This window comes from Mus caroli, unplaced genomic scaffold (assembly GCF_978045245.1).
Source record: "Mus caroli unplaced genomic scaffold, Mus_caroli_1 scaffold_20, whole genome shotgun sequence".
Classification (NCBI taxonomy): Eukaryota; Metazoa; Chordata; class Mammalia; order Rodentia; family Muridae; genus Mus; species Mus caroli.
Genome location: NW_028227275.1, coordinates 6,070,796 through 6,098,632, shown reverse-complemented (window position 1 = coordinate 6,098,632; position 27,837 = coordinate 6,070,796). Strand labels below are relative to the sequence as shown.

Below are 27,837 nucleotides of genomic sequence, written 5' to 3'. Positions count from 1 at the left end.
TATTCTTGACAGCCGCTAGTACTAGTCTGCTTTTATCATAGGGTTTCTTAAATAGATATAATCATTAGGGAGGTATAGACGTCTTATCCTTACAAGAGATTCTATTTCTTTAGTCACAAATAAATAGGAAATAGACTATGAACAAGTAAAACTCATCTCCATTTCACAGACGAGTGTGGCATTGCCTCCGTGAACCGTATTTGCACGGGAGTGGAAAGACTCTGGCCGAGCCGGTTCTCTGAGAGGTGAGAGCCGAGCCTTCCCTCACACCTGTGGTGCCCTGTGCATTCAATAGCCTGGTGTGTGCTCTTGGAAGTCTTCCTGTCAGGACAGTGGGATGCGAACATCCAAGCCCTGTTCCTTCTTGCTCACTTGTGACTGTGGGGACTGAACCAACCACTCATCAGAAATGTAATGCACACACAGTCGATGACAGCACAGGACAGCACACTCTCAGAACTGGCCACCCCTGTGACCCAGAGCATGCCAATGTCCGTAGGTCACATTTGGCAACAAGAAGCCAAGTGAACACACCAATCCTGTGAGAGCATGAGCTGTGGTATGACAGGAGAGACCTTGTGCTAAGTCTTTTTTTTTTTTTCCTTTGTCACTTACACACTCGGCATTTGAAATCACATATCAGTTTGTCCCTCTGTATTTAATGCCCTTGAGAGGTCTTGATGGCTACAGTTTGCCAATCCTTTTACAACTTGGGTAAATGAACTTAGAAATTGTGTTTGTTTTTGGGTAAATGAACTTAGAAATTGTGTTTGTTTAGCCACAGGCTAGTGCACGGTGGTCCGATGTAGTCTAAACTTGGTATCTAGTTTGTGCTCCAATCAGTTTGGAACCACTTCCTACTGTAACGTCAGAGTTGGTTGTAGCTGAGAATTACAGAAAACATGCTTTCTTGATCCTAGTCAGGAACTCTTACGAAGCACACATAGAGCCAAGCCTATAGGTCTTTGGCTGTCAGACTAAAACAATGTTTAATTCTGTCATCATGATGTATGGTCTTGTATCTCAACCTGGTGCTATGGACTAAATAAAATGTCTGGAGTAAGTACCCTGTGACTACAGTTTACAGTGTCCGTGTGTTATGAGAGAAAACAATCCCAGTGTCCCCCAAAGGTTTTGAGACTTCATGGACTCCAAGCATCCCACAAACTTTCGATCGTTTGTACTTCAAACACTCCAGTACTACAGTAGTCTGCAGACGAGAGGTGAAGGAGGTAGCCATCTTGCATGGCTAACATTGGAGGGTTGGGGGTTAGAATCACCTGGGTCGAGCCCTGCCTGCAGGAGTCCACTCTCCTGTGAGTGAAGAGATGTGTTCAGTGTAGTTAACTGGTAGCCCCACACAGGGTTTAGTTACCCTTTCTGCCTTAGGATTCTGTGAGGGGTTAAGAGAAAGCACCCCGGTGTAATGTCTGCTGTGAATTCTAACTTGTACTAAATATAAAACATGTATCCAGAGAAAAGAAAGATACAAACTGCCTTAGGCATCCTTGGTTCATACACACAACATTAGATACAGATTTGAGGAAACTGCTCCTAGCCATAAAACCCTGTCCCTTTCTGTCTCTCTCCCCTACTCACTCTCTTCTTCTCGTCTTCCATGTGTATATATATCCAGTGGTGTGTGTGTGTGTGTGTGTGTGTGTGTGTGTGTGTGTGTGTGTGTGTGTAGGAATACAGGTGCGCATGCAGATATCTGTGTTTGTATTTTTATTGTGTTTTGTGTGCATGCACAAGTCTAGATATCAAATGTTTATGTTATAATATTAAATGAGGTCAGATTTAACAAAGTCTGTTATTGGAATATAATTTAGGCAAGCAGATGGGCTAGGGCCATAAGCAAATGTACATCTTTGATACAAATAATAATAATAATAATAGTAATAATAAACAATTACCTTATTCAACCCCATCTCTGTAACCAAATAGAATTTTCTAATGCCCTTTTAATATCACGATATTAGATTATGTGGTTGCTTCGTTGTTTTGTTTATAGCTCTACTAGTCCTTAATGTTGCGTTATTGCTTTTTAAAAATGTCTCCTTCCAACTAAACTGCAAGATAAAGATGAAAGAAAGTTCAAATTCTCTTCACTTCCAGTGCGTCAGCTAGCAGAGTAAAAACACATGTTCCTAAATCCTAAAGTCCATAAAATTCTCGGACAAATGGATGGATGGGTGGATGGATGGATGGATGGATGTGGTGTGGATGGATGGATGGATGGATGGGTAGATGGGTAGGTGGATGGATGTGGGTGTGTATGGATGGATGGATGAATGGATGGATGGATGGATGTGGGTGTGGATGGATGGATGGATGGATGGATGGATGGATGGATGGATGGATGGGTGGGTAGGTGGGTAGGTGGATGGGTGGATGAGTGTGGGTGTGTATGAATAGATGGATGGATGGATGGATGGATGGATGGATGGGTGGGTGGATGGGTGTGTGTGGATGGATGGATGGATGGATGAGTGGGTGAGTAAATGGATTGGTATATGGATAGATAGACGGTTGAATAGAATGATAGGTAGATGGAGGTTAGGGGGATAGATGGGCGGTGGGTAGATGGGTGGACAGATGGATGGGTGGACAGACAGATGGATGTATGTAACGGGGCTGGTCTAAGAGCTGCATAAGTTATTATGATTTGTTTTCTTTAATGACGGAACAAAGTATTTAGAACAAGAAGCCATGGTGCTCAACAAGGGAAGAAGGTAGGAGTTGAGTTCAACAGGAAGATGGACTCGCCCATTGTCTCCATGCTGGAGGGGGAGAAACTCCCTATGTAAATGCTGTCTTCCCTCCTCCTAGTTGGCCATCTAAGATGGTCATCCCTTAATGCTGAAGACTGGGGGGAAACAGAGCCTCTTGCCAGAACTTTGCCAAGGAGAGGATGTGTCTGAAGGTCAGAGAAATCAGTCCTGTATCTCAGGGAAGAAACGAGGGGAACACTCAAGGGTGGTTCTGAAGATGGGCTAATACTGGGAAGTCTTTCCTTGGTTGGGAAGAACATCAAGAATTATATCAAGCATTTTTGATAAATATTCACATGAAAGCTCCCCAAGAAAACAAAAGATAGTTTGTTTCTCAATATAGTACTCAAAAGTATCTCCACAGAGCATGCCAGCAACAAAGAAGATCTAACTGCTCTCATTGGGTCTCGCCTCTTCATTCTTTGGTGTTGCAACAGAACAAAAAGTCTTGAGAGCTGCATATGAATATTCTCTGCATTCTCTAGCAACCATATAGGCTGGGGCAAAGAAATAAGTGTCACAAGGAAGAGTAAGGCATGATGGACTAATGACACTAGTTGTGAGGCTAAAAGCCTCTGTGACTGGCCATGCCTGGAAGTGAGTTCCCTACAGCCACCTCTTCCAACTGCACAATAGCTGGGGGGGTCTGGGAGCAAAGGTTGGAACAGAATGAGACACCAGTCAGACAGCACCATCTAGTGGTGGGTCATTGATTCATTGACACAGAACTACAACTGTTCAAAGGAATGTTGGATGCATTCATCGTCATCTTTGTCCCCTCCCTCCCCCCCACCCCCGAAGGACACCCATAGACATTAGTGGGGCTCTACAAACATCTTGAGAGAACCTCACAATATCTCTGGAACTTTAGCTTCTTCCTCCGTAAACTCAGGGAGCGGGACAGGGAAGCCATCTTTGCCTTTCAGCCAGAAGGTCGTCTGTTCTCCCTTGCCCTGCGGGAAGGGAAGGAGGTGTCTGGTGAGCAAGAGAAGAGCAGCCGACAGGGAAGCCCTGCTGGGTCTGGCTTGCTTGGATAGGCAGCAGGACCCATCTCTTTTAGAGAAATAAGACTTGAAATATAAAATCCTGGTGAGTTCATAGACCTTCAGCCATGTTCTTCTGTGGAAAGGCCTGCAGAGAGTAAAGTCCATTGCCCCCCAACCCCCAGATTTTCAAAGTATAATAAAATCTGAATTTTCAGTGACTCGGGGACTGAGGAAAGCATCTCACACACAGGTGTACATAGAGTCCGAATGTTCAGCCTTGCAACCACGCCCATTTTCCCCATGCACAGCTAAGTCATCCGGTGAGACCACCAATAGGAATGGGGCACCATCCCAAGAAGGTGTGCAGTGCAGAGGTCCTCTCTCTGCCTGCTGGAGGGCACCGTGCACCTGCACCAGAGAGTTGGTGTCACTCCAGATTCCTTTTCAAGGCCCCCATCTTTGGCAGTCCTGGGGAACGAACCTAGCCCCTCATACTTGCTAGGCAAGCACTCCCCTGCTGAGCTACAGCCCAGCCTTCCCTGTTCCGCTCTTTCCTAGGTTTCCACTCCTACCTGCACAGCCAGTGTCTATCAAGGACACAGACTGGGGAGGTGAGAAAGGGTCAACCTGGTCTTACCTTGACTGAAATGGTGCCTCTCTTTTGCAGATGGTACCCTCCTGCTGCTAGAAGAGCTCCTGCAGTGCTCTGGGAAACGTGAATCCGGAGAGCTGCCAGAAATCAGACATTGGCTAGTCACCATCATCACTGGGAGAGTCGGTGGGCAGGGCTTCTTTAGAGAAGGGACCAACATTACTTCATTCCTTGTTTTCTATAACTTCTCATAAAACAAAGCACGTAGCTGGGTATCCTAATCCCAGCCCATGGGAAGCAGAGGCTGATGGAGCTGGAGTTCAAGAACCGTTTTAACTACATCATAAGTTCCAGGCTAGCCTGAGATTTAGTCAAACCCTCAGATAGGTAGATAGGCAGGTAAGTATGTGTGTCTGTGTGTCTGTGTGTCTGTGTGTCTGTGTGTGTGTGTAGATGATAGATAGATAGATAGATAGATAGATAGATAGATAGATAGATAGACAAACTTAAAGTACAAATTATACCCAGTGTCTGGGACACATAGGTTGGGTCGTTAAGCTACCCAGGCATTAGTAAATTGGTAAGATACTTATGGGTTAGTGTTTGGTTTAGGAACAGAAAACCAGCTCAGACTGCAAGCTGAAGATCCCCATGAATGGAGGTTCACTGGGCTTCTTTCTCTTCCTGGGATGAACTGAAGACGTATTACTGAAAATGTTACCATAACCAAAGATGCAAGTAGAGACAATTCTGAAACCTGCCTAGGTAGCCAGCTTCCTGATTTATTGTAAACTGTAAATCTTTCCTTACACACACACACACACACACAAGGGCAGTAGACCATGCCAGGAGACTTGGTAAGGCTGAGTGGGTTGGAAGCCCTGGAACCTCTCACCAGAGGACCCTTGGCACTTCACTCACTTCTAATCAGGATCACATGACCACACTCTCTACATAGGAACATGGCCTATGGTCTCATAGATGAGGGCAGAGTTCTCCATGCTGAGGAGGTATCTAGAGACCTTGAGGGTTTAGTCAATAAGCTTCCCTTCCAGGACATTCCTTCCTGCAAAAGATATTTAATCTCTGGTCCACCCTGAGGAGGTGGTATGCACCCATTTCCATGATGAACAATCAATAAACGGTTTGAACCCAAGCTGTCTCTTTCATCAAGAACCGCCATGGGGAGCATGGGAGAAACCTTCATCATCTACAGAGCTGTGCCATCTAAGTCTCCCACAGAAGCCCCTCTGCACCCCTGGACTTGTCACTGTTTAGCTAAACTGGAGCCCATTTCCCCAGCACCAGCTCCAGGGGCCTCCTCCGTTCCCAACTCCCTGTGACCCAGTGCCTGGATGTCCAGGAATTTGGGAGCCCCTAACCCAGGGCTCCTCATCACAGGCCCATGGACCTCCTATCCATGGGAGAGGGGGTGGGGAGGGGAAGGGGGAGGGGGAGGGAGAGGGGGAGGGGGAGGGAGAGGGGGAGGGGGAGAAAGAGGGAGTTAAAAGGAAGAAGCCATGTGTGTTTATGTAGCTCCACTATGCACACAGAGGGGAAACATCTCTGTCTACACAGCTGGTACTCAGGTTGACTCCTGTGAATAATGATCTTATCTTCCAGATAGAAAACAAAGACAAAATGCAAATGAGTCCTCTAAAAATACCCACTGATGAAAGCTAGAGGAGCAGGGGACAGGGATACTGTGCTTGCAGCGTCGCATGCTGCAAATGATACCCACGCGAGCTGCTGCTTTCCATCCTGGATGCCATGTTCACAGTGTCTCCAAACAGACAATACCTGGGCATGGTGATTCCCACCACACCGGCCACCACAGGACCTAAGGAGAGAACAATGGAAGGCTCTAACTGCCTGCTTTCCCCAAGGCTGGGCTCCACCCAGGCCATCAAGTCCAGAGAGGAAGTTAATTCAACAAGTATTTATTTGGGTGCCCCCTGGAGCAGCGCTTGGTATGACGGGTCATCGAGTGCCTGCAAAGCATCTTTGGCTCACATGCACTTCTCGAAGAAAACAAGTCAAACGTTATCCACATTACTTATGAACTGCAGATGTATACGAAGCCCTCCGCAGCACAAACTTGAGGAATTACTTCTGATTATAGAACAGATTTGCTTTCGGTTGGATAGTAGGACCATGGCTACATGATTTGGGTGGGCATGGGGACCTCATGCAAAAGGAAACCATGAAGCATTTTCTCAAAGGGGCATCAAGACATGGGTCTGTACCTACAGGGAGGCTGAGGCAGGAAGACCACAAATTGGAGGCCAACCCCAGCTGTGTTGCAAGACTCCCTCAATATTCTTTTTTTTTTAAAGGTAATAAAAGGATACTAAACCAACCAAGTAGGGCTCACTCGTCTGCAAGGCATAAGCCCATGAGTTTGATTAAAAAAAAAAAAAACCAATAGGAATGCATGAAGAAAATGTAGCCCAGCATGGCTCCCGAGTTCTGCCTGCCTCCAGTTTTAAAACAGCTCAGGCATTCTGTGTATCCATCCCCATTTGCAGCAGGCAGCTCAGCTGACTGGAAATATATGTGCACTCTGGGGTCCCATGGCACTATTTAATGACTGTGTTCCTGTAAGCCTCAGACACCGGGCTCAAACCCAGAGCTACTTGTGGTCACCGGCCACCAGTTCTGTCAACCTGTGTGGAGGCCTATCCGGAGCTTGAGCCTCTCCTCAGGCATGTGCCCGATCTGGAAGTGGGTGGTGACACTGAGTAAGTGCAGGGCCATGGTGGCAATCTCGTCGGCGTGTTGAGCTCCATTTCGGATGGGGAGCCCACTTGCCACCATGTAGGCATCTCCAATGGTTTCAACCTGCAAACGGTACAACACAGCACGCTTAGGTTTCCGTGAGGGAGGCACTAAGCAAAGGAGGAGATGGGGTTAGACAAGAGGACCCCCTCTTCTCAGCTCCTCTCCTGAGCCTCTTACTCCAAAGCTTGACACTTGCTGATCTCTATTCCACCCAAATCCAGCATTTCCTCACACGTCTGTTCTTGCTCAGGTTCATCCACAAACATTCCTTCTCCCCACAGACGTTGTTTGCACCTCTGAGACCTGATAACCCTGGTGCCATATTTCCCTCGTCCAAGGTCAGAACCAGTTAGACAAGCAGCCACATATAAGTGGGTAAATCCTGAAGAATCACGTGGATTCCTCAAGTGGAGTCCATGTTAGCCAACCCCAAATGTCTTCATGCCACACAAGGACATAGAAAGGCTTATACACTAATTAATTCACTCACACATGTAGACATTTGTATCACTGACTTGTGCTCCTCTGCACCAGCTCTCCTAATAAAACCAGAGTCCTCACTGGCAAGAGAAGTCATTGGTGCCTAGAAGCCCAAGGCTTCAAGCTTTTGCAGATACAGTTGTATCTAGTAAAACCCAAAGATGATCTGGAAAGGCACTATATTAGTCAGGCAGTGGGAACACTGCCCATGGCAACACTTATCTTCTGCTGACCCAAAAATTACAAAATGTTGTCCATTACTCAACAAGTCTAACTTGGTTCAAGACCACTTTTCCTTTTCTGAGAACCACCTTCGTAACTACAAACCAGGTGTGATAGCCACTCGTGCCAAGGGCCCCTGGGAGAGAGAGCTAGGAGAAAAGTTCCAGGCGACACTGTTCTAGGCAGAACAGGAGTGGAGATGAGCTCTTAAAGGCACACTGTGCCATCCTTTCACCCTTGAAAACTTGTCAATTGTGGAGAATACTAGGGGATGCCCGCTGAGTGTCTGTCACTCAGGGACATGGCCACACTATCTTCCAAATCTTGTTAGCCCCAAGGCAGAGGGAGGAGGAGAGGGAGGGGGAGGGGGAGGGGAGGGGAGGGGGAGGGAGAGGCATGGGATCATGGGTAAATTGTGCACAGCTGGGAACAGTTGAGGCTGCCTAGAAGGTATGTAGAGGCACCCAGTACACATACTACTCCCCTAACCATGGTCTGACCCTCCCCACAAAGAAGTCTTACAACCCAGGGAGCAGCATCAACATCACTACACACACAAAGTCTCATCATCACCACTTTTCCTCTGTGGGACCTTGAAAGACACCTTGGTTCCTTGTTGAGCTAAGGCTCAAAACCCTGGAGATCTTGAAGGGATGGGAGGTGTTTTGCCTGTTGCCATGCACCAGGCCCGTCACTAGCCACAACCCCCCATAGATTTGTGGTCATCAGTCATATAAGGGCAATGCTCCAAGCCCCTCCACAGGTAGAGGATGTAACCTGTGGTCATGTAGACTCAGGATAGATCTCCATTTTAATGAGGTACCAAGAGGCCCAGAGGGCTTAGCTAATAAGCTTTCCTTCCCACATTTCTCCCTGCCAAAGGTATTTAACCTCAGGGCCATCCTGAGAAGGGGCGGGGACACAGTGTTACTCATCCACTTTCCACCATGACAATAAATGTCTCAAAATCATGGACTACCTCTTTTCATCAGGATCTACTGTGGGGAGCCATGGAGAAAGCTTTCACCTATAGAGCCACCATCTAATCTTCCATAGAAGGCCTCTCTATGCTCCCAGCCACAACCAAGGCAAGCTCAAGCCTGGGGCTGCCATCAAGCCAAGAACTCCCACCGTGGGACCACCCAGAGTCCCTCTTCCCCCCCACCCCCAAGCCCTGGGCTAAATCCAGCCCAATCCACTCTCAGTTCTTCTGCAGCTCCCAACAGTGCCTAGGTGTCCAAGAGCCTGAGAACCAAATGGCCCCTGATCTCATTGCAGGCCTGGGACCCCCAGACTGAGCTTCCCCACCCCCAAACCCTGGAGCAGTGTCCTGGGGCTCCACAATGGCCCAGCACCCACCCAGTGACCGTGGTGGGTAAGGGTGGTCTAACTTCCTGCATCCTGCCTCCCCGAGCAGCTGAGCCCTGTGGCAGAGCAGACACGGTACACCACAACCCTACACTCTTCCATCTCCTTCTCACTCTGGGGGACTATGTCTATATGCCCCCTTTGTGTAGCACTGTACAGGCCATATCTGCTATCTCCCACTTAGCCTGGATCATACCAACAAAAATGAGATCCACAGATCTAAAGGTAGCAGCTTTGAGCTTCCCAGGATCTGAAAGACACATGCTCAGTACTGGCCACTGCCTCCTTTCAAACATCTTTTCTTCGAGATTAAAATAATGGGCTGGGCGTGGTGGTGCACGCCTTTAATCTCAGCACTTGGGAGGCAGAGGCAGGTGGATTTCTAAGTTCGAGGCCAGCCTGGTCTACAGAGTGAGTTCCAGGACAGCCAGGGCTACACAGAGAAACCCTGTCTCGAAAAAATGAGAGAGAGAGAGAGAAAGAGAGAGAGAGAGATATTAAAATAATGGGCGGAGAATGGATATTCATAGCAATGCAGTGCGAGTGTGGAGGACAGAGGAAACCTCAATTGTCATTCCTTAGCCACTGTACACCTTGGTGTTTGAGGCAGAGTCTCTCACTGGCCTGGATCTCACCAATGAAGATGCTTGGCCGTCAGATCCCAGCACTCTGCCTCACTCTGCCTCCGTGGGGCTGAGAATTTAGCACCACGAAGCCCTGCTTATTCCTACATGGATCCTGACAATCAAATTCAAGTCTTCCAGCTTGCGAGACAATCACTTTACTGACTGAGTCATCTGCAGCCGCCACCCAGTGACTCCAGACAAGCGTGCACATTTGTGACTAATCAAGACCCTTCCCGAGAGGATGGACAGAAATCAAACATCGGGGTTCTGCCATGGATTGAGACGAGCTGAGAGGTGGTCTGTCCTCAGCCTGGAGACAGCAGATGGGGAGTCTGTGCATCACAGCCCAGGGCACCTCAGCTCACCTTGTATACATCATGGCTCTGTATCGTGTGGTCAAACAAGCTGTACAGGTCGTTGAGGAGCTTCACCACTTGCAGGGGGGAGCTGAGAGAACACAGCTTTGTGAACCCCACGATGTCAGAGAAGAAGATGGTGACAGACTCAAAGTGTTCTGGTTCTACAGACTTTCCGGCTATTAGCTGTTCTCCCACGAAGCTGAAATCAGAGAAAGGGTGGGTAGGTCTTAACAAACTCATGCTTGCTTCCGCGTCCAAGGCTCTTGGCAGAGCCGACCCTTCTGCAGCCCCTTTGGCTTTGGTGAGCTAGGCTTTTACTTATTAAATTTGCCATGTAGAGGGACTTAATGACATGCATTTATTCACTTGGTGTTTTCTCTACAGAGATTTTTAAGTGGTGGCTGTAATCCGCAGGAAAGGGTGGAAATTGGGGACAGGTCATAACCCACAGGTTGAGAACTCCTGCTCTAGAAAGGTATGGGCCATTAATCTCAGCACTCAGGAGACAGAGGCAGGTGGATCTCTGTGAGTTCAAAGACAAACTTGTCAACACAGTCAGCTCCAGGGTCTCAAAATGAAGAAAATAAATAAATATTCCCCTCCTCCACTCTTCCGGTGACGTGCAAATGCACAAACATTTCAAAAGTAAATGCTTCGATCTGGAGGTCAGAGGATGCATAGGTGGAAAAAGAAACAACGTTGAAGCTATTTTTATTTTTTTTTAAGTTGATGCCACAGGCACATAGTGAACTAGACAAAGGTTTCAGAGGCACAGAGGATGTGTGTTAGTGACAAGACATGAAGCTAGCCTGCCATCTAGTGGCTACATCCTGTTACTGCATCCACCACTTTCCACATAAACCACACTTGCGTTTTCTGTGGTTTGGGGAAGTTTGCCTGTGTTTTCATTAATAAGGTGAATCGACTTGCCAGCTTTTGCACATACATACGTACATACACATATACATACATTTATACATATACATACATATGCATATATATATATATATATATATATATATATATCCCTTCCTCCATCCCTCCCTCCATCTCTCTCCCCCTCCCCCACTTCTCTCCCTGCTTGGCCCCCTTTTACAAAGCTTGATGTTCTCTTAGAAAAAGAACAATGGAGATATGTTGCTTTAATTTTTTTTTTATAAATCCATTGCACACTATCGCGGGTTACAGTGTGCATTGCTATTGATATGCAGGTGAGGGCAGGCAAAGATAAGGCTCGAAGCCTGTGATTGGGCAGTGGGAAAAGAAGGCGGGCTGAGAGTTTTAGAGATGAGACAGAGAGGGACAGAAGAACAGAGAAGATCACAGGTAGCTATGAATATCATAGAAAAGATGGATTAATATACAGGACAATTTGTCCAGTCTAGGTTGGCTCTCAGTTCATTGTGTGGGCATTTCGTGGGTTGAGAATTTACTGATATAAATCTGACTGATAAATTACAAGCCTCTAGAGTTTTACTGGGTTACAGGGGTTTATGACAGCTAGCCACAGTGGTTGGATGACCGGGAACACTGTGCAAGCTGCGGGAATGAACCGCGGGAATGGAGTCGGAGAGTAGCAGGCGATAGCAAGGATTGATTATTTTTTAATTATTACACACAACAGAAATATTTCTCCTGCTCAGACACTAAGACAGGGCAGCTTATCATCCTCGGGTTGGTTTTGGCCTGCCCATCATTGCTCCTAAATACCTTGGCAACATGGTAGACAGGAGTTTCTCCACCTTTCTTTTCTCTGCCACCAACTCGCGGGTCCGCTCCTCCACCACTTCCTCCAGGTGATTGGCATACGTTTCGAGCTTCCCCATCATGCTATCCAGGATGCTCACGTGGCTTTAGAAGAACGCAAGTGTTAGCATGCTCTCCCAGGAACCATCGGACCACAGTGAACCCTCAACTCCTAAATACCTATCCCAGAGAGACATTTCTTGCCTTAGGGTGTGCTACTGAGGACTGCCCGTGGCAGCAGCGAGTCCCCGGCCCTGAGCTGAAGCTGTGCCCTTTGTTCCTCTGGGCCTCAGTTTACTCCTCTGAAAAATGTACCTTGTGTGCGGTTTTCTTAGGATTTCTGGGCGCTAAAGTGTATAAACTGCCTAGGGGTACGTCTGGTGGCCAGCAGACATTCAACAATGGACTTGGATGACTCGTCTTCACTTCCCAGCATGCTCCTTGCCATGGTCACAACCAAGCCAAAAGGTACAGACTGCAAACTGGGGCATTTCTCAGACTGCCCAGCATGGATCGTGTTTAGATTCCACGGGACTGCACTCTAGAAATGCCCCCATGAAGTTGCTTACGCTGTTCACCTTTTAGATGAGAAGACTAAGACTCAGATAGGAAATACGTTTGTCTTAATGTTGGGATCATATTGTCTGAGTAAAAAGTCAAGGACATATCTACCAATCCAAGATACATTATGTTAGTTGGCAAAGTATACATATATTGAAACATTATATTTTATACCATTAGTACCGATATTTCATGTACATTAAAATAATATAAAAATCAGCAATTAAAAAACTGTTGTGACCTGGAGAAGAACACAGGCTTGTTATGTTAACCACGCCAAGTTAACAATTTTCTTTTAATTTTTAAAAAATATTTATTTGTTTATTTTATGATTATGAGTACACTGTAGCTCTCTTTAGACACCAGAAGAGGGCATCAGATGCCATTAGATGGTTGTGAGCCACCGCTTGGTCGCTGGGTATTGAACTCATGACCTCTGGGAGAGCAGCCAGTGCTCTTTCCCACTGAGCCATCTTTCCAGCCCCACAATACCAAGATAAATGAACAAATTAGAAGTAAAAACTTTCAGGCCAGGGTTCTTCCTGCCTCCTCAAGTTAAAATTAAACATTTAATATGTATTAAATATTATAGCCTTCAGTTCAGGAGTAGTGACGCGCACCTTTAATGCCAGCACTGGGGAGATAAAAGCAGACAAGCTTCCATGAGTTTAAGACAAGCTTGGCCTACATAGGGAGATCCTAGGGAGTTCCAAGCCAGACAGAGCTACATAGTAAGAATGTGTCTCAAAAAAAAAAAAAAAAAGGAAAAAAGAAAAAAGATACTATCATCTATCATGGGGGTGGAGACATGGCTTGGTGGTTAATAGTACTTTCTACTTGGTTGCCAGCATCCAAAAAGGCAGCTTACAACTGACTGTAAGTCCAGTTCCCGGGAATCTGACACCAACTACTGGCATCTACTGACACACATACACATAAATAAATACTGTTTTAGGTGATGCTGTCAGCCTGATATGTAAGATGCTGGTACTGTAAAGGGGATTTGAGAGGTAGGCTTGATAACCAACTGCAAGGTTGGGGTTAGCTCAGTGGTAAGCCCTTGCCGAGCACACACAAGACCCTGGATTTGACCCTCACTCGGCTCTGTAGAAGAAAGCAGTTCAGTGATAATCTGACGCTGGTACGTGACTTTTATCATATTGTCCAACACCAAATTAGTAGTTAGGATCCTTAGAATAAGAATTTGAAAAATATACCATGGCAGTGTCAAAATGGCCTGGGGAAAAGCCTTGACTGATGAGAGATGTCTGAATGGGCCCATGGCATTGCTAATGTCTGTTCCTCGTTCACACAATAGATGGAAGACTCGAGCACTCCACCTGAGCCAGTGTGTAGAACTTTGCATATGGTGAACTTTAAGTGGAAACATGATGACGGGAGAGAAGAGAGAGGAGGGGGAAGATGGAGAAGAGCCACGAGAGGAGGAGAGAGAGAAGGATGCAGGGAAGGAAAGGAATGGAACAGAAGGGAAGGGGGTGAGAGGAAGAGAAGGGAGGAGAGAAGAGTCGTACAGACTGCTACAACAACATAAATGAACACTGAGTGCGTCTGACTAGGTGAAGAGAGCTGGCGTGAAAGGGGGTGTGCGCATGATCTGGTAATTAGGTCTAGAAACGCAAAATTATAGTCTGGGTGTGGCTGAGAGTTTTGGAGAGGGTTGAATAGGAGACATGATTTTTTTTTTCCAATTCCCAACGGCTACATTGGAGAAGGAATAATCTACTGCACATTTAACTTACCCTCTGGGACTGGCTTCTCGTAACGTCTTCTTGATGGAAGGGAAGATGGGCCTTCGCTCTGGAGATTCAGCCCAGCACTCCCTCACTAGGGCTACAATCCTTCCATCACCTTTATCCTCCAAGAGGGACGGCCGCAGTGGAACGGGTGCCCGGGGGTCTTTGATGCGGCTGATGATTTCTGAAACCCATGAAGGGTTTGGATAAACAAGCTAGTCTGATCACTCAAGACACAACTGTCTAAATGGTGCCGGCATCCTCCAGCTTAAAAGCAAAGTCAACATAAGCAATATACTTGAATTTCAGGATGATCTAGAGGTGCACAGGTGTTCTAGATCCTTCTAGAAAAGTAAAGCGTCCAGTGGAGATGGAGACACGACCTCTGACCCATCAGTTTCCAAACTGAGGCTTTTTAAAACAGACCCTTTCTGAGTGACCTCACAAATCGAGAGGCATGAGGTGCTCAGTCTCCAAAGTGTGCTTCATGCAGCTTTGTATCCCGTGCTTCATAAAAGTGACTTTAATGAATAAAACGCTACTGTCTCCCTGTCTGTCCAGTTTTGTAAACCTGCTTCCTTTCCCTTCTCTGTCGGCTTCTAGCAGCATTTGTTAAGGATTTCATTCCCACCTTTTAAAAAAGAAAATACTTTGAGAGTAATGCATACACATTTTAACATAAAAATACTATGTTGCCGAATATAAATGAACAACAAATGTATGCTACTAAGGAGCGACAGCCCTGGAAGAGTGTGTGTGTGCGTGTGTGTGCGTGTGCGTGTGCGTGCGTGTGCGGGTCTGCATGAGCTGGTAATGAGGTCGAGAAAACCAAACTCTAGTCTGGATATGGCTGAGAGCTTTGGAGATGGTTGAGTAGGTACGTGGGAAGGGAGTAGGTATATGTGTGTTTGACAGTGTGATGACGGACACACAGGCACTGTTGGGTAACACCTAAGGAAACTCATAATACAGTTGCATTTAAGAAATAAAAAAAAAACATTGCTTTTAAAACTATATGTGAATCAGGACATGAGAGAAGCTGGAAATGGGACTCAAGACAAAAGGAAAGAGTCTAATGATGCTATGTGTATGTGACTTTGCTAAAAATAGGGCAGGAGAAAGTGGGGTGCCTCCACGGTGCCTGAAATAAGGCAAGACGACAAAAGGAGCTACTGGCAATTCTGCCATTCAGAGATACTATGTTGCAGTTACTTCTCCGAGGTCCTCTTGAGAGACTGACTCGGTTCAGTGAGAAATGCTGCCTTGATGGTTAAGACGGAGAGCTATAGATGGTGATGAGATCAAGTTGGCCATGTCATTATGCACTCATGCTTAGCTTAACAGAGATGCAGATGCATGCCTGTATCTTATATGTTCAAGTATGGGTTATTATACACATCTATATTCCACCTACCAAAGAGGAATTAGAAACCACAATACTCGGGTAGAAAAAGCATATGTACTGTCCTGGTATCACTATCAAAAAAAAGAAGCCAGGGCTGCTTAGAGAATGGCCTGCTTCTTGCACTGAGTAGGGGGTGTGTAGTACTGTGTAGGGGTGTGTAGTACTGAGTGGGGAGGTGTAGTACTGAGTAGGGGGTGTGTAGTACTGTGTAGGGGTGTGTAGTACTGAGTGGGGAGGTGTAGTACTGAGTGAGGGTATCTAGTACTGGGCAGGGGTATGTAGTTCTGAGTGGGGGTGTGTAGTACTGAGCAGGGGGTGGGTAGTATTGAGTAGGAGGATATAATACTGAGTGGGATGTGTAGTACTGAGCAGGGGGGGTGTAGACTGAGTGGGGCATGTAGTACTGTGTAAGGGTGTGTAGACTCAGTGGGGGTGTATAATACTGAGCAAGAAGGTGTAGTACTGAATAGAGATGTGTAATACTGAACAGGAGGTGTGTAGTACTGTGTAGGGGTATGTAGTACTGAGTGGGGGGTATAGTACTGAGTGGAGGTGTGTAGTAATGATTAGAGAAGTGTAGTGCTGGGGGGGGGGGTGTAGTACTAAGCAGGGTTATACCAAAAAAAAAAAAAAAAAAAAAAAAAAAAAAAAGCCTAAAGGAGTCTATAGCACCAGAAAGTAGAAAAACACTCAAAAGTGAAACAAATACAATATCAATTATGTGTCCAAAGACCATGCCTCCAACTGAAGTTGGACAGCCAGAAACGGAACCATTTGAGCCACAACATTAAGAAGACATTTTCCTTGAGTCTATATGGATAGATATTAACAACTGATGGCACAGATAACAGGAATCAAGCAGAGAAATCTAACAGGGGATTCTGTATACTATCTATAGCAATTCTTGATTTAATATGGCCTAAGCATACTGACTTCCTTCCAACATGGAAGGACAAAATCAAGAAACCTACAACAGAGACATCAACAAGGACTAGCTCTCTCACAGACCACCAAAATCAGCCTCGACTTGGACAGTTGAGTTCACAGTTGCACCATTAAGAACAGGCAGTGTCACAAAAGTGACAATTTACATCAACAAGCTTGTCCCCAGCACACACGACCTCAGAACAGCCATGAGAAAAAGGAAAGGTCAGACGTTCCAAATGAGAAGCAACCTACACAGTATCTGACCAGTGGCTGGGGAGATGGCTCCCGGGTAAAGTGTTTGCCACGAATCCCCAGAATCCATGTCAATGCCTGAGGGGTGTGGTGGCCTATAAATATACCTACACTTCTAGAGAAATGACAGGGCTTTTCCAAGCAAGCTCCAGAGCCAGGATAGCCATAAAGGCAAACTCTGGCTTCTGTGAGAGACCCTGCCTTGATGTATAAGTTGGAGAGCTGTAGACAGCAACCTCGGGCTTCCACACAAGCATGTACAAGCATGTGCACACGCGCACACACACACACACACACACACACACACACACACACACACGCACAAATACAGAGGCAAACACATGTAGGTATATAGACAGGTCATACACATGTCAAACAAATCTGACAAGTACGCCTCAAAAATGTCAAAGTCATAAGTGGGGCCAGAGGAATTGTGCTAATGACCCATAAGACAGAAACTAAACACAATGTGGCACCCAAGAAGGACGCTGAGACAGAAGAAACTAAAGCAATGTAAAGTATGGCCTGATATAGCACCAACTATGATTACAAGCTAGAGGTAGCTGGGTGAGTGGTGCCCTCTTGAAATCCCAGACCTGAGGAGGCTGAGGCAGGAGGATCACTTCAAGTTGGAGGGCAGCCTGGTCTACACAGAGTTCCAGGTCAGTCAAAGTGGCACCGTGAGATTCTGTCCAAAACAAAACAAATGTTGCGTGTGAGCTTTGTCTTGGAGTATACATTTGAATGCCTAGAATACATTCTGAAACAACTCCTTTAAAAAATGTACGTGCGTGGTGGCGCACGCCTTTAATCCCAGCACTCGGGAGGCAGAGGCAGGTGGATATCTGAGTTCGAGGCCAGCCTGGTCTACAAAGTGAGTTCCAGGACAGCCAGGGCTACACAGAGAAACCCTGTCTCAAAAAAACAACAACAACAAAAAATGTACTTTTAAACAATTTGTGGTTTGCATCCAAAGTAAAACTCAAACATGGAGGACGACAATGGCCCCGGAAGCAAGGAGAGATGGAAGGTGCTGCTGCTTTCTGCTGCCCTGGATTTCGCTCTAAGGACTTCCTTGAGAGTCCATCAGATGATAATAAACCCTGAGAGTACCTCTGGGATGTGGACTTGTTAGCTAGCAACTCGCACCTGACATTTCCATGCAATCATTTTCTACCGTGCATTAGCTACATTGAAGCACTTATTCTTTCTCTTTGGCCAATAGACAGGGCACTGGCCTGGGGTGGGGGAGGCTGAGTAAACACTTCCCAGCCTGCCCGGTCCCATATTTCCAGGAGAACAGGTTTGGAGAGAGACTTGAAACAGTACTTTATTACATTTCCGGTGCTACTTTAGCTGCGGGGCCCAAAGACAATGAGATCAAATCCAGTTCTTCTCAAATGTGCCTTAGCAGAGACTCTAATGGAAGTGTATAGTCTCAGGCCTCCCTGCAGACCCACTGAGCCAGAGTAGGGAGAGCAGCAATTCTGTATTATAGCAAGCCTCTAGGTTATTCCAGCACCCACTCGAGTTTGAGAACCATTGGGCTGCTATGCACAGGGACCAGGGTTAGCACACTCTATTCTTCCTAGCTACTGTGGTCACATGCAGACCCATGTGACCAGCCTGCAGTTGTTACAGTGTCTCGGAATGGAGTGGCCAAGTTCAAAAAGGAGTCAGGCTCCCGAACTGAAGGTGATTTCTACCTGGACTCAGCTGGGGAAGGAGATGGGGGGAGAGAGGGGAGTGGGAGGGATGGGGTGTGTGCGTTGGCTTGGTTCCAAATTCAGGAGTGCCTGGCTAGATCTCCCATTTCCTTTAGCTCTAAAGTTTTTACTTTAAATGGCTTTAGTTTGGGGGTGTAAAACACAGCTGCTTAATGTACGCTTTTAAGGAGTTGTTTCAGAATAGATTTAAGGTATTAAAATATAGACACTGTAGATGGAAATTCCAGTTTCAGTGTAGAAACTGGAGTGTGGTGGTTTAAATATGTTTGGCCCAGGGAGTGACCCAGTAGCAGGTGTGTCACTGAGGGAATGGGCTTTGAGACCCTTCTCCTAGCTCCCTGGAAGCCAGTCTTCTCCTGTTTGCCTTCAGAAAACGATGTAGAACTCTCAGCTCCTCCTCCAGCACCATTGCTGTTTGCCTGGACCCTGTCATGCTTCCCTCCATGATCATAAGGCCTGAGGCCAACCCTAATTAAGTGCTGTCCCTTGTAAGGGTTGCTTTGGTCATTGTGTGTCTTCTCAGCAAAGGAAACCCTAACTATGACGCTGGAGTCTGATTTAGAAGAAACCTCCTACATTCACAGAGGCTTCCAGCTTCATCAGAGGCTCACAGTGTAAAAACATAGCTTTTTTTATTGTCGGTTTCCCCCCCCCACAATTTGGAGTGTGTGCATGCATGTGTGCGTATGTGTGTGCATGTGTGTTGCCACCCTCATAATCTCTTATTTCTTTCCCGCCATGTCCCTCCACCCTGTCCCCACACACAAGCCCCTTAGCCCCGCCAGCAGCATACTCCAGCTTTACCCTCTGGAGCTGCCTCGAGGTCCTCAAAGGGCCCATGGGCCTGCTGGTGGATCAAGTCCCTCAGGAGAATGGCAAAGCTGTAAACGTCTCCCTGAGGGGTGCCAGAACAGGGGCTCTCCCGAAGCCGCAGCAGCTCTGGGGCTGTCCAGTAGAGCTCTGCAAGACAATGGGTACCACTTTGAAGCAAAGTTACCTCTAACCCCTTCCATGACAATGGGTACCACTTTGAAACAAAGTTACCTCTAACCCCTTCCATGCTGGGGAAGTACATGAGGGCAGTGTGCCCTGAGAGGTTGGCCCTGTGAGAGTCTGCCTGGGAAAGCTTGCAATGTCCATAAGGATTGCGGAGAAATATCCAAGGAGGATGCTCCAAACAAGTCCATAGTTTACCCAGTACCGTAGTACAATAGTTGTTTCTATTTATTAAATGATAAACTTATATGTAAATCTAATAATTGGTTAAAATGCATTTCTATATGTTTTTTAATCAGTAAATGCTTCACTTGTTTGTCTGTTGTGCATAATTACACACCTGGAGTCAAATGTCTGTGTGTGTGTATGTATGTATATGCACATATATACAAATACATATATATATAAATACATATATATTCAGAAATGCATATATATGTATTTTTTTTAGTGAAAAGGAGTCATGTAAAAATAAATTAAGGTCTGACCTGAGAGACAGCACACTCGTAGTCTCAGCTGGCTTTAAAAAGACTGTGTGCTAGCTAGTTTTATGTCAGTTTGACCCAGGTTAGAGTTATCCAAAAGGAGGAAACCGCAATAGAGAAAATGCCTCCAAAAGATTTGGCTATGGAAGGGATCCATCCCATATACAATCACCAAACACAGGCACTAATGTGGATGCCAAAAAGTGCATGATGACAGGAGCCTGATATAGCTGTCTCCTGAGAGGCTCTGCCAGAGCCTGACATATACAGAGGCAGATGCTCACAGCCAACCATTGGACTGATCACAGGGTCCCCAGTGGAGGAGTTAGAGAAAGGACTGAAGGAGCTGAAGGGGTTTGCAACCCCATAGAAAGAACAACAATATCAACCAACCAGACCCCCACCACCACCAGAGCTCCTAGACACTGAGCCACCAACCAACATATGGAGGGACCCATGGCTCCAGCCACATATGTAGCAGAGAATGGCCTTGTTGGGCATCAATGGGAGAAGAGGCTCTTGGTCCCGTGAAGGCTCAATGCCCCAGTGTAGAGGAATGCAAGGGTAGGGAGGTGGGAATGGGTGGGTGGGAGCACCCCCATAGAAGCTGGAGGATGGGGGATGGGATAGGGAGTTTCTGGAGGGGGGAAGGGATAACATTTGAAATGTAAATAAATAAAATATCCAATTTAAAACAAAAAGAAAGAAATGAAAAGAAAGATTTGGCTATGGAGCATTTTCTTAATTAACAGTTGATGGTGGAGGGCGCATCCCTTTATGGATGGGGCCACCCCTGGGCTGGCGGTCCTGACTCCTATAGAAAGTGTGCTGAGCAAGCCATGGGGAGCAAGCCAATAAGCAGCACTCCTCGGTGGGTTCAGCATCATCAGCTCCTGCCCCCAGGTTCCTGCCCCGTTTGAGTTCCTATCCTGACTTCCTTTGATAGAAGTGTAAACTCAATAAACCCTTTTGTCCCCAAGTTGCTATGGGTCATGGTGTTTCATCAGAGCCATAGCGGCCCTCAGTAGGATAGCCTGGCAGATCACATCGTCCATACTGAGAACACAGAATGAAAACAAGAAGGAGCATAGAAGACAAAAGAGAAGAGCAATCATGGCTTTAGTGGCCAGATTAAATGGCAACTAGTCTCCTAACACAGACCTTCAACCAGCAGGTCTCAACCTTCCCAATGCTGAACACTTTAATACACTTCCTCATGTTGTGGCGACCCCCCCCCCAACCATAAAATTATTTTCATTGCTATTTCATAACTGCAATTTTGCTACTGTTACGAATCATAAAGTAAATATTTTTGAAGATGGAAGGTTTGCCAAAGGTGTTGCAACCCACCGGTTGAGAACCACTGCCTTTCACCACAGATTCATGCCACCGCCCGGTGATTTATTCCCTCGCCTTCTATGGATGAACTAAACAACTTTGTTTTTTCAGCTGGGAAGGAAAAACTACCCATAGGTTCCCAGGAAAGTCAGCATCATGAACCAAAGACAGACAGGAAACCCGCTGACCATTTAGCCCACAGCAAGTGGATCTCAGCTCTGCCAATGGCTACCTGAATGGTCTGTGGCCTCCTGGTTGTAGCTCCTCCAGGTGCTGCCGAGCTTGAACTCCCACAACCCAAATCCTGACAGCTTCAGCTGCATGTGACTATCTACCAGGCAGTTGGAAGGTTTCAGGTTGCCGTGAGACCTCAGTGGGCTCCCATGCAGGAACAGCATGCCCTGCAGGAGTAATGGCGAGCAAATGAAACAGAACTGGAGGATGTAGCTCAAAGCAGTGCACACACACACACCATACGCCTCAAGCCGAGCTTGCGTATTTAGGGCCCAGAAGGAAGCAGGCTCAGAATGGCAGAGACGATGCTTAACGTGGAAGATGTTTACAGGCTATAAAAAGGCAGGAAAACACACAGCCAGCCGAGGGAGGGAATATGGTTTTTTTCCAGAGCACTGGGGCCTTTCCATGGGTGGGAGGGGCTAATGGAGCGTCTGGGACTGAGACAGAATGTTTATTTTAGGAAGGTAGGTGGGAGGAAGGAATAACTTTTTTTTTAAGCTATCATATCTGAGACATGGTTAAAAAAAAGGGGATCTTGGCATTTGTAATTTCCCAAGGCAGACGTGGAGTTGTAAGAGGAAGGTCAAAAGGAAAGGCCCAAATACCCTTCCTTGTTCAGAAATAACACAGACTCAGCATTTCCGAGCTCTCGGATTTGGATTGTTGTTGTTGTTGTTGTTGCTGTTGTTGTTTTGGTTCGGGTGTTTGTTTGTTTGTTTTGTACTGCTGTCAAAGCTCTGGGTGTCTTCATTTTTGGAACTGTGGGCAGAAAAGCAACAAGCTGAACTGTCTAGGCGCAAAGTCAACACTGAGGTGTGAACCTGTGGCAGCCTGGGTATTGTGGGCCCCTCTTACCTGCCTCGGAAACAGGTGTCAACCTGTGAATACCAAACAACAGTGTCTCCATCAAGGATAACTTTCAGGAGCAATAAAAGCCCCTTACTACACCTAACTCACGTGACCTTCCTGAATGACCCTAGAGAGGAGGGGATAGCCTCCTCTCACAATTGAGCAAAGAGAGGGAGATAAATCAGCGCGCCAGGCAGTCTGGTTGCAGTGATGGAGGTAGGCTGGGCGCTCTGAGGTCGGATTCCAACTGATGACCTTGACCAGCTCCAGCGCCCTCTTCTGGGCAAGGAAGCCATGACAGGCAGACAGATGGTGCCGTCTGTGGAGGCCCACACTGTAGTATTGATTTGGGAACAAATAGCCGCTAGCATTCGCGTGCACATATGCTTCGCATGCATGACGGTGGCTGTGCGTGGTATTGATTTGTGAACAAGTGAACAGCAGTAAACATTCATGGGCGCATGCCCTTCACCGCCTCACATTTAACCTTTTCTAAGCCTCGGTCCGCTTCTCAGTCATTGCAGTTTCAGTGTTCACCAGTAGGTGGCGCACAGCGCTGGGATAGAGCCCCCCAGGCTTCACAGGCTTCGGAGCCCCTCACTTCTCAAGAACTACTCAATTCCCCGTCCTGGGTGGTTAAAGGGAAGTGGGGAGAGGAAAGCGGGCCACACTCCTCCAACACCCTTGCACAAGAACAAACTAGATTACACTAGGCTCAGAAACTGCTGGGAAGGAGAAGGGTGTCAGGCAGGCTGGCTGCGGAGGCACTGATGACACAGCAAAGAGGATCGGAGGGGACCATTCTTAAAGGTTTAGGATTCCTGAACCTTAATCCTCTTAGATAACAACAAGCTTGCTTCAGCGGGAACCCTAGGGCCAGAAATGCGTTGGAAATGTGGACCGCTATAGATAGCAGTGGGTAAATGGCCAGGAGAGAGCAGCTATCACTAACCCCAGCCCTACATCGGGAGATGGGGTTCCTTTATCCCCAGGGCACCCTTGTTAAGATGGTAAAACTGAACCCCGATTCACACCAGCGGGCTAAGGCCCAAGTGTGCAGTCTGGTGAGACCTGAACCCGATCCACAGCTCTCCCTGGCCCTGCAGACACATCTGAGTGACACGTCACGGAGACACGCAAGGTTTTGCTCCTGCCCTTGTCGGTCCCACCTCAGGCAGCAGACTTGTCCGGTGTTACACGGGGTCCCTTTCTTTATCTCACAGTAAGCAAACAGCGTTTAAGAGCTGGGACTTTAGTGGAGCTCATTGCACATGTAAAATGAGCAAGCTTAGGGACCACTGCCGTTCTGGGAATGCCATTGTCTCCAGCGGATTGCATGCATGGGTGTGTTTTTATTTTCCACCCTAGTGAAGCAGTACGATGGCGCATACTGTCAGAGAACAAAAAGAACTCTGAGTGTCTTCATGACTCACGAACCAGGCAGCATACACTTAGGCTGCTCTACCACCTGACTGTGGCCTGTACCACTTGCTCTACTGGAACGTTCTGGAAGGTCCCCCGGGGCTCTTACACCTGGCTCTCTCCTGTTTGTGTTCTCTGGTGCTTAGCAGGAAGCATGAGAGAAAGCACAGGCTTTAAAGACAAACTAGCCACAACCCCCAGTCTGACACTTACCAGTAGGGCCAGGAGCTGACTAGACCTCAGTTTAACTCCCTCTTGAAATCGGAGTAAATACTAGTAATAGTTAGAAAGATCAACATCAGATCAAAACCCAGTGCAAGTCACAGGTATGTTTTTAATTTTCCTTTCAGCAGCCATCTTAAGAAAAGCTAAACAAGTAAAAAATAATTTTAGTAATATTGTGAATTTAATTTGGTGCATTTAAAAATCTTACTCCAGAATACAACCATATTTTTTTCACTAAGCCCTCAAGGCAAATGTGGATTTCTTTCATACTTGAGACATACCTCAAGTTGATCTGGCTCCATTTCCAGTGTTCATTATGAGCACGTGTGCCTTGTGGAACCATATTCAGAGAGTGCAGAGCTATTCCATAGAACTCTTGGGAGATATCAGTGAGAGTGTAGTTTTTAATCGCCACACTGGAGTTATTAATGAGAGTACTAATAATTATGTTTAGTAGTAAGAAATTAACATTGATTCCGTATCTGTTACAAGGTAGCCACAGTGCTAAGCGTTCTGTGTACTTTCACTCTCAGAGCAACTTTGGGAGATGGGTTCTGATATGATCTTTATTTCTGAGTCTCAGGGTGGGGAAGGTCATGTGATCGGTATGTAACAGAGTTGGGGCTTAAATCTCTAAGTCAATTTCTGTAACAAATGGTCCCTTACTTAGACCTCACCAAGGCTTGCTTTAGTTAGAAATGAAGGTTCGCCCCTCAGACCTCATCAAGGCTTGCTTTAGTCAGAAATGAAGGCTTGTCCCATTGCTTTGGGATTCCAGAGGACAGGAAGATGAGCCCCACTCCTCTGGGTCCTCTATACTCTGACTCCAATCAAATCCAATGTAAATATTCAACCCCTAACTCTGTCTGTAGGTTACTTGGAGTCTCTCTCTCTCTCTCTCTCTCTCTCTCTCTCTCTCTCTCTCTCTCTCTCATGCCTGATATAGAGAAAGTGCTGGTAAAACAGACATCAGAGAAAGGCTTATTTTTGTGATTGGCATGTGACAGTTTTAACTGTCCTTGTCTGTCTTCAAGAAGTGCCAGAGTAAAATAAACTTTTGACAGATGGGCGTTAAAAGTCTACAGCAATAATAACAATGGTTTTCCAGGGTTGCCCTTGGATACCTAGTCATAGAGAAGATTGTGTTTGTCTACCTTGCTTGGCGACAAGATGTCAGCTTTTTACTGGAGCCTGGCAAGTCAGACTCTCGCCAGGCCAAGTCAGTTCCTTGGGAGCACAGGGCAGTAAAACCTTTGAGAAAGAAAGATTTTAAAACCAACATCCAGTCCACTCCCATGAACATGCAGAGAGTCATAGGCTAACAAGGCCACTCAGTCAGTCAGTGCCACAGCCTCTAGAAAGACTCTGTGGCCTACCCGGCACCCAGCAGGGTTTGTTTATTGATAAGTGCAATGCCGGCAGCTGGTTGCATGGGCAGGCAGTTTCTACCATGGGTTAGTTGAGGTACCTTCCTCACTAGCATCTACTTCCAGGAGCTTTTCTTAGCAAAAGTCCACACAACAAACAAAGGACAGCTGCTCCCTCATCCTGCTTGAGGAGATCAGCCTCGAGTTGCTAGATCATATTTATTAGATGTGGCACAATCCATGGCTCATCTTCCCAACTCAATACCTGCCTTCCCCATCCCTCCCCACCATCTGTACACCTACAGTGAGTCATCTTGGGCTTTTGTATCTAGCCACCCACGCTCTGCATACTCCCTGCCTTCATGGCAGAGCTGGATCTCTCTCTACCCTCCTCTGAGTATTCCTTGCCATACCCTGATGGGCACCTACTTAGGAGATTGGCTCGTCCCTGTTATGAAACATAGCGGAAATCTCTAGTCCTTCATGCTACATAATGTGGTGTGGGAACATGCCTGGACTTGAATCCTATTGGCTCTATTCCGTAGCTATGAGACTTGAGGCAAACTATATGAGTGCTCTGTCTCCCATCTGCAAAACAAGAGTAGCATGTGTGCCTTATATTCTGTTGTAAGAATTCCATAAGTCAATAAAACAAAATAGAGTGGTCAATGCCTTTTGCATAATGGAATCCTCATAACGTGTGTGCGTATTCTGTTACAGTGACGATTATCATTCTCCTCTTAATTACAGCCAGTTCTTGCTTTCACATCCTCTCATATCACTGCCCCTCTCCCCCCACTCCACCCCACCCCACCCCCGATCCTTTTAGCTTCGTGGTAGTGATCCTCAGTCTCTGAGGAAGGACTCAATGGCTAGAGAGAAGAAGGGCATATCCTCAACTTGTGGTCAGGTAATTCAATTCGCCCTGGGATAAGAAGTTCTCCACAAAGTCTAAATGCCTTGTGCTTTCCTAAGGGGACACGCACTCATTCCATCTTTAGAGTAAAGCACTTTTCCTGCTCGAGGTTTACGTGTGATTAGAAAATGAGAAAACCAGGGGAACATCTGTCTGAATTGAACTGATCGAATTTCAACCTGGGGTCACTGAACCTAAAGAGCCTTCAAGAGAACCAAAAGGAGATGAACCGCCATAGAGGGCAACTGTAGAATGTTATACTGTACATTGTTATACTCACATTGACTATGTCATACGCAAAGGAGAGCTTGAATATCCAATCTAGCTCATGATCGGAGTTCCTCATAACATCCTAGAAAACAGTTATTTCCAAACATCACCCGGACTTGAGCTGACACACAGTGAGCCGACACACAGTGTGGCTGACACACAGTGAACCGACACATGGTGGACTGACACACTGTGAGCTGACACACAGTGAGCTTCCTACATGTATTTTTGGCTAGAACTAATGTGAGGTGGAGATGTGGTACCTAAGTGGAAATCTTCACAGGCTCGGTATGGGGAGAGGAGATGGTTATGAATTCTTATTAGCACTCTTTTGTCCGACATGAGACTAATGGTCTAGAGGAGGGTTACATTTAGAAGAAACCAAGTTCATAGAGTTTCCACCCAGATCAGAGGAAAGCAGTCCTTGAGAGCTCACTGTGTCTTGATCCCAGGAAGCAGCCCAAGGTAATTCGGGTCTCTCTATGAGACAGAAAGGAACCACTCACGGATGGATGGGAGAAAGCTGGATACGGTTTTTCCACACACGGTCTAATGGATCACAACCTCAGATTTAATATCTCTGCTTACCTGGAGACTTCCTTTTGTGCAGTACTGTGTAACGATGCAGATGTTAGGTGGCTCTGTGCAAACACCAAAGAAGGGGACGATGTTTTCATGCTTTAGTTCGCACATCTGGAAACAACGATGGCAATATCATGACATATGCCTCCACCTAGGGGGCTACTGTATGCTCTACCCACATTGAGCTAATTCCTAAGGTGCTGTGAAGAAAGAACTCCTTCCATTTTACAGGCAAAGAAACGGATGCCTGGAAGGTGACAGAGCCCGCTGCAGGAATACAACTGATAAACGGCACTGCTGGAAAACCCAGGCCGTCTAGAGAGCAAACCAGATTAGCCAAGTCTAATCTAAGCTACGGGTTGAAACTAAACCTCGTCATCACAGACAGATCCTGCATCACTTCCCTGGTTCTGGCTGTTGATGCTGGTGTGTGACCCTGCATCCCTGTCACAAAGCAAAGTGAAATACCCTCCCCAAGATCCAAGTTCAAAAGGAAGCAGGCAGCCGTCTGAGACAGAGGATGAAGGGTCAGAATTAAGGCCAGGAAACGTTAAGGGGACAGGTAGAGTTAGGTGAGAGCCAGAACCTCG

At 46.6% G+C, this 27,837-nt stretch overlaps 1 protein-coding gene across 1 annotated transcript in view; it reads right to left on the bottom strand.

The window, feature by feature from the left end:
• Positions 1 to 3,622: 3,622 nt before the first annotated feature.
• Positions 3,623 to 27,837, bottom strand: part of LOC110285938 (guanylate cyclase 2G) — a 41,720-nt gene continuing 17,505 nt past the window's right edge. Inside the window, exons 11-21 of the mRNA XM_021152413.2 lie at positions 27,254 to 27,358; positions 26,676 to 26,747; positions 21,612 to 21,780; positions 19,365 to 19,520; positions 14,256 to 14,433; positions 11,899 to 12,039; positions 10,195 to 10,387; positions 7,019 to 7,193; positions 6,094 to 6,192; positions 4,398 to 4,489; positions 3,623 to 3,727 (exon numbers count right to left, since the gene is read on the bottom strand). Coding sequence (XP_021008072.1) covers positions 3,623 to 3,727; positions 4,398 to 4,489; positions 6,094 to 6,192; positions 7,019 to 7,193; positions 10,195 to 10,387; positions 11,899 to 12,039; positions 14,256 to 14,433; positions 19,365 to 19,520; positions 21,612 to 21,780; positions 26,676 to 26,747; positions 27,254 to 27,358 — 1,485 coding nt within the window. The remainder of the gene's footprint in view (positions 3,728 to 4,397; positions 4,490 to 6,093; positions 6,193 to 7,018; positions 7,194 to 10,194; positions 10,388 to 11,898; positions 12,040 to 14,255; positions 14,434 to 19,364; positions 19,521 to 21,611; positions 21,781 to 26,675; positions 26,748 to 27,253; positions 27,359 to 27,837) is intronic.